This window comes from Phoxinus phoxinus (genome assembly GCF_949152265.1).
Source record: "Phoxinus phoxinus genome assembly, chromosome: 22".
Classification (NCBI taxonomy): Eukaryota; Metazoa; Chordata; class Actinopteri; order Cypriniformes; family Leuciscidae; genus Phoxinus; species Phoxinus phoxinus.
In genome coordinates this window covers 19,337,594-19,351,470 of record NC_136897.1, presented here as the reverse complement: position 1 = coordinate 19,351,470, position 13,877 = coordinate 19,337,594, and the positions used below count along the sequence as shown (strand labels likewise).

Sequence of the window (13,877 nt, the reverse complement as noted above, 5' to 3'; positions counted from 1 at the left end):
ATAGAATATCAGCCCATCCTCTCACAAATGCAGATTCATTCCTGTGTCTTCTGTCAGTGTTCACTAAATAATACATTTGTTTTGTGTAAGATGAATGTTTGGAAGACAGCGGAGACGGAATCAAACAGAATGGAATTAACGGCTGGGAGAACTAAAGGATGCCAGATGGAGGTTCTGTCAAATTTGGGCTTTGTGTTTTGTCTTATCCAGACATATGCTCTGTTCTCTCTTTCTGTGATCGCTATGAAATAAAACCAGTATGTTTCAGCATTTCAGCATCTAGTGTGCATGATATGCTATACTGCGTATCAAATGTATCTTATTTTGTCAGAGCTGCCTAGAGGTTGTGGCTCACACACCCATGTTGTAGTTGATACTCATCATGACATGTTGAGCTGAGCTGTAAGTTTGATTCTGGCTTGCTAGAAACTTGTCTAATTTAATTTATAGCTTGACTTCACACCTTCCATTTCATTATTCCTTAAAACAAAGCACTTTGGAGCTACCATAGTGCAGTATAAATTGTAAGATGGTACTTTAATAAACACTACAGTTTGAAAGTTTGGGGTCAGTAAGATTTTTAAGATTAAGCTTCAAATCTGACAAAAATACAGTAAAATCAGTTATATTGTGAAATATTATTAGTCACATAATCCTTCAGAAATCGCTCCATATGGAGCCCCACACGTGTAAAAATTATATATATATATATATATATATATATATATATATATATATATATATATATATATATATACCACGAGACTTAGTACTAATACGTCAGCACGTTTTACTAATCCGTTCCCTTGTTTTAGTTAAATCAAAACGAGGGAACAAATTAGTACAACATGGCCATAATTTACTAAAATGAGGGCACAAATTAAGTCGTGGGAACAAATGATTAATTCGTAGTAACAATTTAACTAAAACGAGGTAAGAAATTAGTAAATCGTGCCCACAATTTATTAAAACGAATTTTTGTCAGATGTCATGTGCAGGGCTAATAATCTGATTTGGTGCTGATTTCAGGAATCTTTGATGAATAAAAGTATTAGTAATAATTTAAGTATAAACATAATACCTTAGAACATAAAAAACCCTGAAAATGTTGTCATTGAATTTTCTCCAATTATTTAGTGATGCCTCTGCGGTTGTTTCTGTTAAGAAGAAAGTACTTTTCTCCACCCTTGAATTTTCATTTTGATTGCATTTTCATAACCTCTTATGCAACCGTTCTGTTCTACTTTGTTTCTGACTTGTTTCACAGTCTGTGTTTGAAGGGGCCAAGATGGCTGGATCTAATATTGAGACTCTTCCAAGAGTCTGGAGTGGATTCAGGTGTCTAGAGAGCTCCTTTAACTGCTCTCAATGTGTGCTCTCACATCCATTTCTACAGACGGTGGGTTACTGAGTTTTTTCAGTAGCTCATCTTCATTTGTTATTCTCAGTCATAAAGAGTTTGACAGAAAGCAGATCCTGTCAGCAGTATTAGTCATATACACCATTCTAATCGCTTCTACAAGACTAATATTAACATTGAGCAGATGTGGCATACAATAATGCCCTGGCTTTTCAGAGGCACGGTTATCTTTTTGCCACTTCAAAAACTAGTTAAAATAAAAAGCCAGGACAATATTCAAAATAAAACTATATATTATATATATATAGTTTTATTTAGAATATTCCCTGTAGTTCATGTGTTTTTTTTCATGTTCATGTTCATGTACAAATGTATGTTCAAAAATATGGGGTCAGTAATATTTTTTTATGTGTTTGAAAGAACTTATGCTCAGCTTGATCAAAAATACAGTAAAAAGAGGTTTTGAAATTACAGTAATATTGTGATATATTGTTACAGTTAAAATAGTGGTTTTCTATTGTAATATATTTTAAAATGCGATATATTCCTGTGATGGCAAAGCTCAATTTTCAGCATCATTACTCCAGTCTTCAGTGTCACATGATCCTTCAGAAACCATTCTAATATGCTGATTTGGTGCTCCTTACATTTTTGTTTTATTATTAATATCAGTGTCGAAAACAGTTGTTCTGCTTAATTTTCTCTTATTAATAGAAGGTTCTTATTAATAAGACTCTTGTTAATAGAAAGTTCAAAAGAACAGCACAATTGAAACAATGTAAAAGTCTTTAATGTCTTTTGATCAATTTAATGCATGCCTGCTAAAAAAAAAAAGGTAGGGTAAATCTGTTTATAATGAATTTAGTCCCACAAAATGTACTTACAGGTTTTAAAAATACTAAATGTGTAACCTGTTCTTGGAGAGTGCCTTTTCTTTCATTATGGGACATATTTATTCCAACACAAACTTCAACATCCTTGTCAGTTAAACTCCATAGTTACACTGTGCATGTGCAATCTCTTTATCATCGTGCCTAGACCATAATACCATACTTATGTCAATGGGTTCCTATAGCAACCCTGACAGGCCTGTTTAGGGTCTCCCTGGTACTCTCCTTCAGCAGCTGTAGGTCATCAGAGAGCCCTGAAACCCACCTTTAACCGACCCACCCCCCTTTTCAAACACCCTTCACCCCCTCATCTGACAATGTGGATTCCAAATATTGACCCTAAACTGTGCGAAAGCATAGTGTACCGAGGGATGATGGGCTCATACGGGCTATATTTATGGCCGCTCTGCACTGAAGGGTTCCTCATGGCAGCAGGATATATGCATGAGTGCACCCGGCTTGAAATTCTTTTCTCTTTTTTCACTCTCTGGGATTCATGCTGGAGCAAATGGATTTCTGCAGCCTTCTCGTTTTTTTTCTCTCTCTCTTCTGCAGGCAAGACGTTGTCATCTGGAAACATTTATTCTTTGATTCATGAAAGCCCCATATTGCATTTCTACTGTCGCAAAGCTCCGAAAAACGGTTGTGTTGAAATGACAGAAACGTAATCGATTGCTTTCACTTATAGCTGTCTGACAAAAGTAAAAATGCTCAAAATATGTTTATTTTAAAGTCTTCTGATATGCGTTGTTGAAAATTCTGTCAGACGTATGTTAAACATTCATCATAATGCATAGGCCTACTGTGTTTTATGTTAGAGTCTAGTTATATATAGTTTTCATAATCTTTATTTTCATCACACATTTTTGTACTATATAAACTATATATCATCAAACTTTTGTAAATTCAAATAATGCATATTTAAATCAACGAACACATACTAGGTTAATTGCTGCAATTTAACTGCAAGCCTGAGCCGTTTGTTTGCTAGTATTACTGTACATTGCTGTATTGTCCTGAACCTCAACCCTTTATCTGATCACTACTCTGACCTGTTATGGTTATTTATTCTTCACAGATCTGAAGTGTCTAAAACATCCGTTGCATTCACCAGTAAAGCGGACAGACGGTATAATGGGGCCAGTCGGCCTGCGCCACGCTGTTTTCTAGACACAGAGCAGGATCGACGCTCACCGACGGGACGTGCAGAGTCTGTGCATGACACCAGTAAGACAAATATTGACATTACTCAACCCTTTTTGAGGCTCTGTTGATGTGCATCTTGTAAATAGTTGAAACTTCTATTTTCAATGATATTAGTTATTAGGCACTATGATAAAGTGCATTATTGCAGATGTATGTTTATAAACTTAAAGGCGGGGGGGGGGGGGGGGGGGGGTCTCAAATGGAGACGTGTTGAGAGAGATGTTGAATCTTTTTAACATCGATAATAATAAGAAATGTTTCCTTAGCACCAAATCAGCATATTAGAATGATTTCTGAAGGATCATGTGACTGAAGACTGGAGTATGATACTGAAAATTCAGCTTGCCATCACAGGAATACATTACATTTGAAAATATATTACAATAAAAGAGTTATAATCAATTGTAATAATATTTCACAATATTACTGTTTTTACTGTATTTTTGATCAAATAAATGCAGCCTTGGTGAGCAGAAGAGACTTCTTTCAAAAACATTAAAGAATCTTACCAACCCCAAACTTTTGAACGGTAGTGTATACCTTCATATGGTAACATCTAAATGAACTGGTTTTATTCAAATAAAAATGTTATGTATTATTAGATTACACCAAAAAAAAAAAAAAAAAAAATCTTTTGACACCTTGCTTCAAGTGTAATGAGATATTTCATGCATGTTTATGCTCCTATGTTTATATAGTGGAGGAGCAGCTTTTCCGTTCAGTGGAGGGTCAAGCGGCGTCTGATGAAGAGGAAGAGAGATGGACCGGAGAGCAGCAGAGACAAGTAGACGAGGTGAAGCGAATCCTCACCAGACTGTCCTGCTGTGGAGACCGGTACACCCTTCCCTACTATATCACTCGATGGGTTCACAAGTGCCCTTGTACTGCTGTTTGCAATTATTTGATTCACTCTCAAAATCAAATGAGATCCAATTAAATGGCTCACAGACTGTAGTATGTATCACCATCCTATTTGATTAGGTTCTTCAATTGTTTTGTTGTGCTCTCAGGTGTGATGAGAAAGCAGTGAAGAAGCTGTTGTCTCATTTCGGCGACTCGCGCACAGAGGAGAGTCAGACGGCCGTGCTAGAGCTGCTGGAGAGGGTCACGCGACTCAACAAACAACTAGAACTGAAGGAGAGTCAGGCTAGGAGAGTGGAGATGGACACAGACCAGGTATGACCGTGAGGATTTTTTTTCTTCAGCATGTGAGATAACTTAATATATTTAACACAGAAATGGATAGAGATCCCCCAAGAAAAGGACATTTCTGTCATCATTTACTCACCTTTAATGGAACACGCCGACTTTTGGGGACTTTAGCTTATTCACCGTATCCCCCAGTTAGATAAGTCCATACATACCCTTTTCATCTCTGTGCGTGCCGTAACTCTGTCTGATGCACCCACCGCTAGCCTAGCTTAGCACAAAGACTGGAGGTAAACGGCTCCAACTAGCATACTGCTCCCAATAAGTCACACAATTTCCTATTTACATGTTTTGATTTGTATAATCACAGCGTGTACAAATAACAAGGTCACATGAGACACAGCCATCTTCTAACCGTATACATACTGGGAACTATATTCTCAGAAGGCGAAGCACTGCTACTTGGGCGGAGTGATTAGCGCAACACTCTGAGCATGTCTCATGTGACCTTGTTATTTGTACTATACAAATTTGTGACTATACAAATCACAACATGTAAATAGCAAAATGTTGGCGTTATTTTGTCACTTATTGGGAGCAGTATGCTAGCTGGAGCCGTTTACCTCCAGTCTTTGTGCTAAGCTAGGCTAGCGGTGGGTGCGTCAGACAGAGTTACGGCACACACGGAGATGAAAAGGGTGTGTATGGACTTATCTAACTCTGGGGATACGGTGAATAAGCTAAAGTCCCAAAAAGTCGGCGTGCTCCTTTAAGTCATTTCAAACCTGTAGGATTTAATTTGTCATCTTTATTTTTTGCCAAAGCATTATTTTGCTTTGCTTCAGCTATGATAAAGAGACATCCACTCTCGCAATGCGTGTTTGTGCTTTTTGGGGGTGGCGCAATGAAGGGATGGGTGTGTTTGTTTGGGTTGATTTCAAATATCAACAGTTCAACAGCATTTCTCAGAAATTGCTTGCTGCACCTTTAATTAAAATGCTCATTCAGCTAAAAAAAAGATCATAGAGGTGAATTGACATTACTAAATATTTGGATTAATTTTGCCATTTATGAGTCTTACCACATATACATATGTGAGTCGGATGACACGAAAATTTGAAGAGCAGAATAACATTGAACTCAAAATAAACACATATGAATCCAGCAGTTAGAATACGTATCAGAGATCTTAAATACATAATATGACATTTTCATTCGCAGAAGCACAAGTTAATCCAAATAAGCTTTGGCTGCTGGTCTTCTAAACGGCTTACGTCACCCAACCAGGACTTTCTGTTCTGTTTTACTTTTACATTCATGGTTGCTTTCGGGTGCAGGAGTGTAAAATTAGATTACAAGGCACTTGCCCACCGAGCAGTTGTTATGAGAACGACGGGCTTCAAAGAAAAGCCTCAGCTCTCACACTCCCACCCAAGCAACCAGCCGCGTGCGTGTCAATGTGAGCAGCCAATCGCTGTCCCTTCCTGAGATGACCACACGAAGAAACCTCCAGGCCTTACACAATTACATGTACACTGAGCTGTTAGTCAGACGTCGGCTGCAATGCACCAGACGTGAACTATGCTGCTAGTGTTTTTAAAAAGGCCCCACACATATTCATGGAAAAATATCCTGGCACATTCTAGGCTTAACCAGTTTGGGGCGCGTATTAACGCAAACGCAGGCAGGCAGATGTGGATTTTTTGACATATGGTCAGACAGGCCAAAAACAATCTGAACTATTTCTGTCTGAGAAATTATGTGTCTCGGCTGAATTATGGGCTATCGGCACATCTGGCAAAGATTCTCCTAACCTGAAATTCATCGTGTGTTGGAGCGTTAGCGTTTAAATATGCGCAAGGTCAATGGTAAGTGTCGTGTATCTGCAGATGCGGGACGCCCTGGTCCAGGAGCTACAACAGAAGGCTGAGGAGACGGAGCTGCTCCACCTGGAGCTGCAGATGCTGGAGACGGAGCGGGTGCGTTTGTCTCTGGTGGAGGAGAAACTGATGGATGTGCTACAGCTTCTGCAGCAGCTGCGAGAGCTGGTCAGTCAAATGGAATCTCTAGGGAGTGAATCTGGAGGGATTTCAGAGTCAGACTCATCGGCCCAGTGTTCCACACAGTGGATGGGTGTTAATCCAGCAGTGATTCTAAAATAATATTTAGGATGTCAGCAACACATACGTATGAGTATCATGCTTTCATTTTTGTTCTCATTTAAGTAGAGTATTTTGTGCAATTAATATTTTCAGTTTCTGTGACGGCAGGCTGGTTGATTGCACATGATTGAATTATTAATGCTTACATATGAAATAAGGTTAATTAATAAGTATTTTGCAATTTTATAAAGGTATTACCAGTTAATTAATTTTTTTATTGGTGTTTGCTGGTGTGGCATTCGAACAAACCCCTAAAAAACATATGTATATAAATATTAAAATTTTCACCTGTAATATTCCCATTTTTTGCAATAATCATGAATTATATTATTATTATGAAACATTGAATTATGTGTGATCGAGTATTTAGCCATTTAATTACCTTTTTTGAATACATTTATTATGATGTAAAAATGTTTGTTTTTATTGTAGAATGTCTCGAGAAGATCTTTAGGAAAGATTTTGCTCAGCACATTGGAGTCTTGCAGTGATCCTCAGCATGGTAAGAGACACAATAACTTTTAACTTGCCAGCTTTGCTCTTATAAAACCTTTACTGTTTACCAGGCCTGGTATGCAATAAAAAATGTGGCAGGAGCATTAGATATGCAGTGTGCTACAAAAGTCTGAGACCACTTTAAAAATTGGGGATTCTTTTGTTGGGATTGTAAAAAATGTAAAACAAAATATGTAAGATTCTACACTTTTTGTTGGTCACAAATAAACTGTGACATTGATCATTCTTGATCTTAACTAAAACAAACTAAAACCATTAAAAAAAAGAAATGTTTACAGAAATAAAATATGTATATATGTGCGTTATTAGAATATATATAGGCCTACTTATTTGAAAGATTCTATGTATAGCATATTAGCCGCACGCAGATCTAAAGCTTAGCTTCTCTATAACTGATTTTCAGGGAAAGCACATATCTTGGAGGTGCTCAACGCTCTCTGTCATGAACTGGCTGCGTGTGAGATCCTCTCTAATGGCGAGACGATACAGAGAGCAGAGAGTCACCAGTCTCTCACCAACTCTCTGCTCATCTCCTTCTAGACATTACTGCCACCTGATGGTCACAGGGCGCTACAGACTCTTCCGAAAGGACTTTTAACTGGCCATGTTGGAAAATGGGACCAAAATTAGTCATGTATTTTTCTTCATGTGTTTATATTTCTGTGTATAGTTGTGTAAAACATTTAGCTTGTTATCATTTATAATGAAACATGATGTGACACATTTTTAAGCTACTTTTCCTAGATTTTCCTTTTGCAATTTCATATATTCTTGGTCAGTGTTATCTTAAAATACATGCACATTATACAATGGTGTTCATTACAGCTTCATGTATAATGTGGTCACACAGGTACAGGTACACCTGGTTAAAAACCACTCAGGTATAGGCTATGTAATGCTCATAATAACGAATTTCTTTCTTCTGCTGAACACAATAGAAGATATTTTTATAAATATGGGTAACCAGACAGTTGATGGACCCCATTGACTTCCATAGTATCGGGAAAAAAATACTATGGAAGTCAATGGGGGGCATCAACTGTTTGGTTGCTGACATTCTTCAAAATATCTTCTATTGTGTTCAGGAGAAGAATGAAATTCATACAGGTTTGGCACAACTTGAGGGTGAATAAATGATGACAGAATCTTAATTTTTGGGTGAACTATCCCTGGACTGAACATTTGCATTATTCATCATTTCAAAATACAAAAACGTTAGCACTTCTGAGCAGTTTTGTTGCTCTTTAAGGATGATTTTTATCCATGATTTGCATGAAACAAAATATATAGCTTACTGTATGTTTCATAATTGCCAGTGTCTGTGCCTCTCTCCCATCATACAAATATGTGATGCTTTTTTTTGTTAAGCTACAGTGAAGATTAACACTTGGTTTGTCAAATGTGTAATGAAGGAAATATCCTGTTTGTTTGTTTTCTAGATAAACTTCATGAGTTTCACATAAGGTACTGGACAATAATCAGTGCTTATATGTTCAAGAAATTAAAAACATAACACATCATAATCATTTCGTACAATGATTTATACACGCACTTGTTTTTCAAACAATTCAAACATACATATACATATTTCAGTTTTTTTTTAGGTTTTAAAACATCTAAAAAGTCTCATTTTTTTGCTTTAAATAAAGCTGAAATAATTAACAAATCTATAGCATAAATCAATAAAAAAAAGGTTGAAAAAAACATGCAATGTAGGGCATCACGATCCCTTCATCTGATATTTAACAGAAGGCATACAGCTCGTATGGTGACAGGAGGGAAAAAAAGGAGAATATAATTATGTGCTATAATTGTTGAACTTCTAATAAGTTGTCCTCTTAGATGTTTTAATTGTGCAAAAAAAGCATTTTATTCGTATCTACTAAAGATTATGTGAGGCTGACTGCAGAATACTGTATGCCAAAAGATGTTCTTCAGGCTCACACGTGTACAGTACAGATCAATGTGGCTTTTGACTACCGTTACCATCAGACGATACCTTTATTCTACAATGAGTGAAGGAGGAGTTATTTTTACACAGGAGCCCAGAAATAAACAGGCTCATAAAGGCTTCAGAAACCCTCTGATAGGTCGAATAATTATAATTACACCTTTGGAGCCATTGGTCTCCTAACAGTTTTGATTTGAGAACCACAGAATGGGTCTGACAGTATATTTGATGAGAATTACGCTGCATCTTGATTAATCACTTGGTTTAAATGAGCACTTAATTCTGAAGTAAGATTTTACAACCTTACACCAGCACCACTAAGGTCTGGTAACTACTACAGACGATTACTACGAGCAAACAAAAAGAAAAAGAAAATTAATCCTAAAACAAATAAAAAAAACACACTCTCACCTATTTACAGCAACATGTGTTACTAATTATTTGACATAACGGCCTAAAAGTAATAAAACTCAAGGGGGAAAAAAGCTACTAGGGCCTAATACAAAGTATAAACAGTGTAATACCTACGCTGAGCTAATAAAGGAAAACAACCAAGTTTAAAATTGGGTCAGAATAGTGTTTACAGTAACGCTGTGGTTTGCACTGTAGTGTCACATAGACAAGAATCAACGGTTTTATTTCGTTTCATACCAGCGAGGGAGGAGCAGTGATGATGGAGAGAGAGAAAGAACGGGTACATTTGGGCGAGCCTGCTTCCTGCCGACGTCTCTCCATCCCTCCGCTATCCCTCCCTCAAACGTCGAGAGGCCTGCTTAGCAACCAAAGGTCTCCTGGGAGGCGTAAACCATGTAGAGGAAGCCATCTTCATCTCGCTCTCGTTCGTAGATCTCAGAGATAGGGGTGGACACACTGACCATGCTGTGCTGATTGACGAGAAGGAAAAAGGCCTGGGTGGGGTTGAGCTGCAGTCTACGCCTGTAAAAGAGAGTCAGTTTTGATGATTGATTATAATGACAAAAACATGCACATTCAAGTCTGGGTTTGGTACAAGTTCAGCTCAATCCACAGCATTTGTGGCATACTATTGATTACCACAAAAATAAAATGTATAAAAAATATAATACAAATGATTGTGAATTGGGCCGATATGTAAACGTTAAAATACTCACTGTTTCAAATTTTATATCCACAAGGTGTAAGCAATATGCATGATACCATTATTTTAGTATAAAAATAAAAAAAACATCCTAAACTTTGTGTAAAGTTATATACTATTTTGTCATTTCAGTGAACAACACATAAAAAAAACCTAAAACTTATGATTTAAACAGTTTTTTACATCTCAAATGATACACAAGTTTTAAAAAATAATAAACTTGATTGAGTTGAATGGTTTGATCAATATTGAGTTGAATATTTTGCCACAAAATTCTGTTCATTGAGCTTAAAGTCACCATGAAATCAAAATGTACAATTCTTAGTTTTTTTTTTTAAAGGAAAATTAAGGCATTTATTAAATAATTTATCCATGAACTGTTTTTTTTATTACGTGCTTATTATTACTATATATTATTACGTACTTATTATTACTTGTAATCTTTCATCAAAATGACTAACCCTCCCTCTTGCAACAATGACGTGTTTACTGGCACGAGGGCGGGACAACCTGTCACTCACATGAGATCACAGCAATCGATCCAATCAATCCCTCAATGGAAAAAAACAAGTCCCGCCCTTCATTTTTTTATTCTTGTTCGAGAAGCCATTTCACTCGGATATACGTCACAATAAGGAAGAAAAGACTATCGTAACTTCCGTTTCATGCCGACTTTTACTTGTTGAAGCCGGAATATTTATAGAATTCATATCCATATATTTTTTCATTTAGTTAGTAGCCACATAAAATGTGATGCTAGTGCAGCAGAAATTCCACACTTATAACTTAATAATTATTTCAAGTCCGAACTATAAATAAATCAGTCATGACTCGTAGCCAAGGATTATGAAGTATGATAGGCAGCATGGGTCTGACAAAATGTTCTTAGTCTGATCATCTGACTGAGGCCGTGTTAAAATACCTGGAAGGCAACACTGAGCTGCAAGCTTATCTTTAGAGGAAGTTTAGCTCGCTAGGGTCTCGTTTTAAACAACACAGAATACAACACAATGGATATAGGAAAATAATTGTGGTGCAATGACTGAAAAAAACGTTTTCAAGTTTGAACTGTTTAAAAGTGTTCGTAGAAGACCCCTGTGGATGACGAGAACAGCAGACACTCAAAATTGGCACATCATTGGATTCTCCTCCCCCACCCTGCTTCAAAACCCCACCAGGCGAGTAAACAAACCGGATGAGGCTGAAACACACGGGACTCGTGGCTCAAAGTGACTTGTACATGGTCAAAAATACTCTCTGTGTATGTGATACCAACTGACAGTCAGGCAAGAATGTACACTCAACAACCCGGTTTAAAAAAATTCAACAAGCAATCCTGTATTCTGGATATTATGTTTACCTGATTATCTTTACCAGCTCACTCATGTTAACATGGTCAGGGACAAGGAACTTGGTCTTGTCCAAAACAGGAAGTTGCTTTTCCCCCTTATATCTCTCAATGATCACCTGTAAGGAAAAATATTAACAAGACAAATTAATATAGTGTTTTGACATAAGTCTACTCTTGAAATAAGTCTAGAGCAGTGGTTCTCAACCTTTTTAACTCCAAGGCCCCAATTGTTAAAAACTATTTTCTTTAAATTAATATACGAGATATATTGATTTAGAGTTGTTTTCGTTTATTTTATAATATGGTCTTATTTAAAATCATTTTAAGTCATCTTGAGGCCCTCGTAGAAGTTAAAACCACTAATGTAGAGTAATAAAAGTTGGCATCTTAAAATAAATCTCACATTCACATGCAAAAGTGATATCTTGAAAGCAATAAGGCTCTTCTTCACTCAGTCCCAATTCATTTATGACACGAAAAGAGTTTCTCACCGGAATTTTATTGGGATGCTGCTCTCGTATCTGCTGCACTTCCTTGCAACGATCAGCTGAAAAACAAAAAGAATAAAACAAAGATTTGGTATGCTCATTTAGACTGTAAGCATATTACCACACTTAACAGCCTAATTGCAACACATAAAGATATATATACTAGGATGTGTTTATGTAACTGAAAGCACACGATTGACATGACTGTAGGTCTCCCTCATTCCTCAAAACACCTAAGTCACAGCATTAGCATTTACTTATGAATTTAATTAACATTCCTATTGCATAGGAAACTAGTAAGGATTGATCATTTCTAATGTGTTGTTACTAACAGTGAGTGAAACAATACCCTTATGTCACGATTCAATACATATCACGATACTGATACGATATTTATTGCGCTACTCCAAGACATATGATAAAATATAATGTTGATTAAAATGCTAAATTTGATATTACATTGTGGGTGTAAATTTACCCTCGGACTTGATGCTGGTAACCCAATGCACAGGACAATGGTGACACCAGAATACAATTCCTGTACCTCCATTGACAGCTAAGCAACAACCACTTTGACACTTCAAAAAGTTGTGTAGCTGTCAACGGAGGGACAGAAAGTTCTCAGAATTAATCAAAAATATCTTCATTTGTGTCCTGAAGATGAACGAAAGTATTACGGGTTTGGAATGACATGAGGGTGAGTGATTAATGGCAGAATTTTCATTTTTGGTTAAACTATCCCATTAACTGACCCATGTCTGGGTCATTCATGTCAATTACATAATCCCAAAAGCTGGACAAATATGAGAGCGTTTGCAGAACATATTGACCCTGACACTTACATATGTGTTTAAAACAGCAGATCTATGTTGTTTGTTATGTTTAGGAAGATTATGCAAGGGTTTTATGCTCCTCCCTCCCCACTCCCTGGACTATGAGAAAAAGCTCAAATTACAGCATCATTTCACCAACACGAGTAACGTTACTGTCCATCCATTTCTTTAATGTTGTTATTAAACACAATGTATATTCATAAATAGACTACTTGTTTAATTTAATATCACCTGTTAGACAATAATACTATTATCAGTATGATTTTTTTTTTTTTATCAAAGATGTTAATTTTAAAGTTTTATCTTCCTAAAAGCTAGATGGTAACGTTAGTTTAAATGTGGAAAGGAAAACGCGGCAATATAAATATATGATCTTTAACAAATCAGCTAAATCAACTGTGGATTAAAGCTGTTGTTGTTATTTAAACTAGAGGCCTTCGAGTCAGGCTCCCTCACTGGATAGCAACTGACCTCTATCGGTTTGGTTAAAACCCGTCGTTTAAACTTATATTATTCTCTAACTGTCTCTAAAATCATTTTAGAACCATTTAAAGCTTTATAGAAAAATCGCAAACACTGTGTCACAAAGCTGCTAGCAGGCTAGGGACGAAAACAAACCTGATAAACAAACACGCATGTGCTGACACAGCGCGAATAAAACTCATCTTACCAAAGCTCCGTCTCTGTTTGAAGGGTCTGTCAGATGGCATAACTGGACTTGAATGTGGTAAAACAAATTAGCTATTATATGTTGAAGTCTCGTTCGACTTCGCTTCTTTTCGAGCTCCTGACTCACTGTAAGCAAAAAAAAAAAACAGCTCGAGACAATGTACTAGACTTCGTGATGTCATAGC

The 13,877-nt window shown here is 36.7% G+C and overlaps 2 protein-coding genes across 3 annotated transcripts in view; one reads left to right on the top strand and one right to left on the bottom strand.

Annotated features, from left to right (window-relative positions):
• The window catches only part of efcc1 (EF-hand and coiled-coil domain containing 1), a 19,675-nt gene extending 9,965 nt beyond the window's left edge, over positions 1–9,710 (top strand). The window contains exons 3-8 of one of the 2 annotated variants that reach the window (XM_079596667.1): positions 3,329–3,477; positions 4,155–4,290; positions 4,467–4,632; positions 6,495–6,584; positions 7,200–7,269; positions 7,687–9,710. In XM_079596667.1, the coding sequence (XP_079452793.1) occupies positions 3,329–3,477; positions 4,155–4,290; positions 4,467–4,632; positions 6,495–6,584; positions 7,200–7,269; positions 7,687–7,823 (748 nt within the window). In that variant the 3' untranslated portion in view covers positions 7,824–9,710. Of the gene's footprint in view, positions 1–3,328; positions 3,478–4,154; positions 4,291–4,466; positions 4,633–6,494; positions 6,654–7,199; positions 7,270–7,686 lie in introns of both variants that reach the window. The other variant, XM_079596668.1, reaches the window with a different exon arrangement.
• Positions 8,936–13,877, bottom strand: map1lc3a (microtubule-associated protein 1 light chain 3 alpha). Its single transcript, XM_079596672.1, has 4 exons — positions 13,694–13,877; positions 12,194–12,249; positions 11,712–11,818; positions 8,936–10,170 (listed from the first exon to the last, which is right to left on the bottom strand). Exons 1-4 carry the CDS (start codon positions 13,731–13,733, stop codon positions 10,008–10,010), a joined length of 366 nt encoding a protein of 121 aa, XP_079452798.1. The 5' UTR covers positions 13,734–13,877; the 3' UTR covers positions 8,936–10,007.

Excerpts from the sequence above, each read along its gene's own strand:
- map1lc3a (XM_079596672.1), bottom strand. The coding sequence starts at position 13,733 with ATGCCATCTGACAGACCCTTCAAACAGAGACGGAGCTTTG. Across the intron at positions 12,250-13,693 it reads CAAACAGAGACGGAGCTTTG|CTGATCGTTGCAAGGAAGTG; the intron begins GTAAGATGAGTT and ends TTTGTTTTTCAG. Across the intron at positions 11,819-12,193 it reads AGCATCCCAATAAAATTCCG|GTGATCATTGAGAGATATAA; the intron begins GTGAGAAACTCT and ends TTTTCCTTACAG.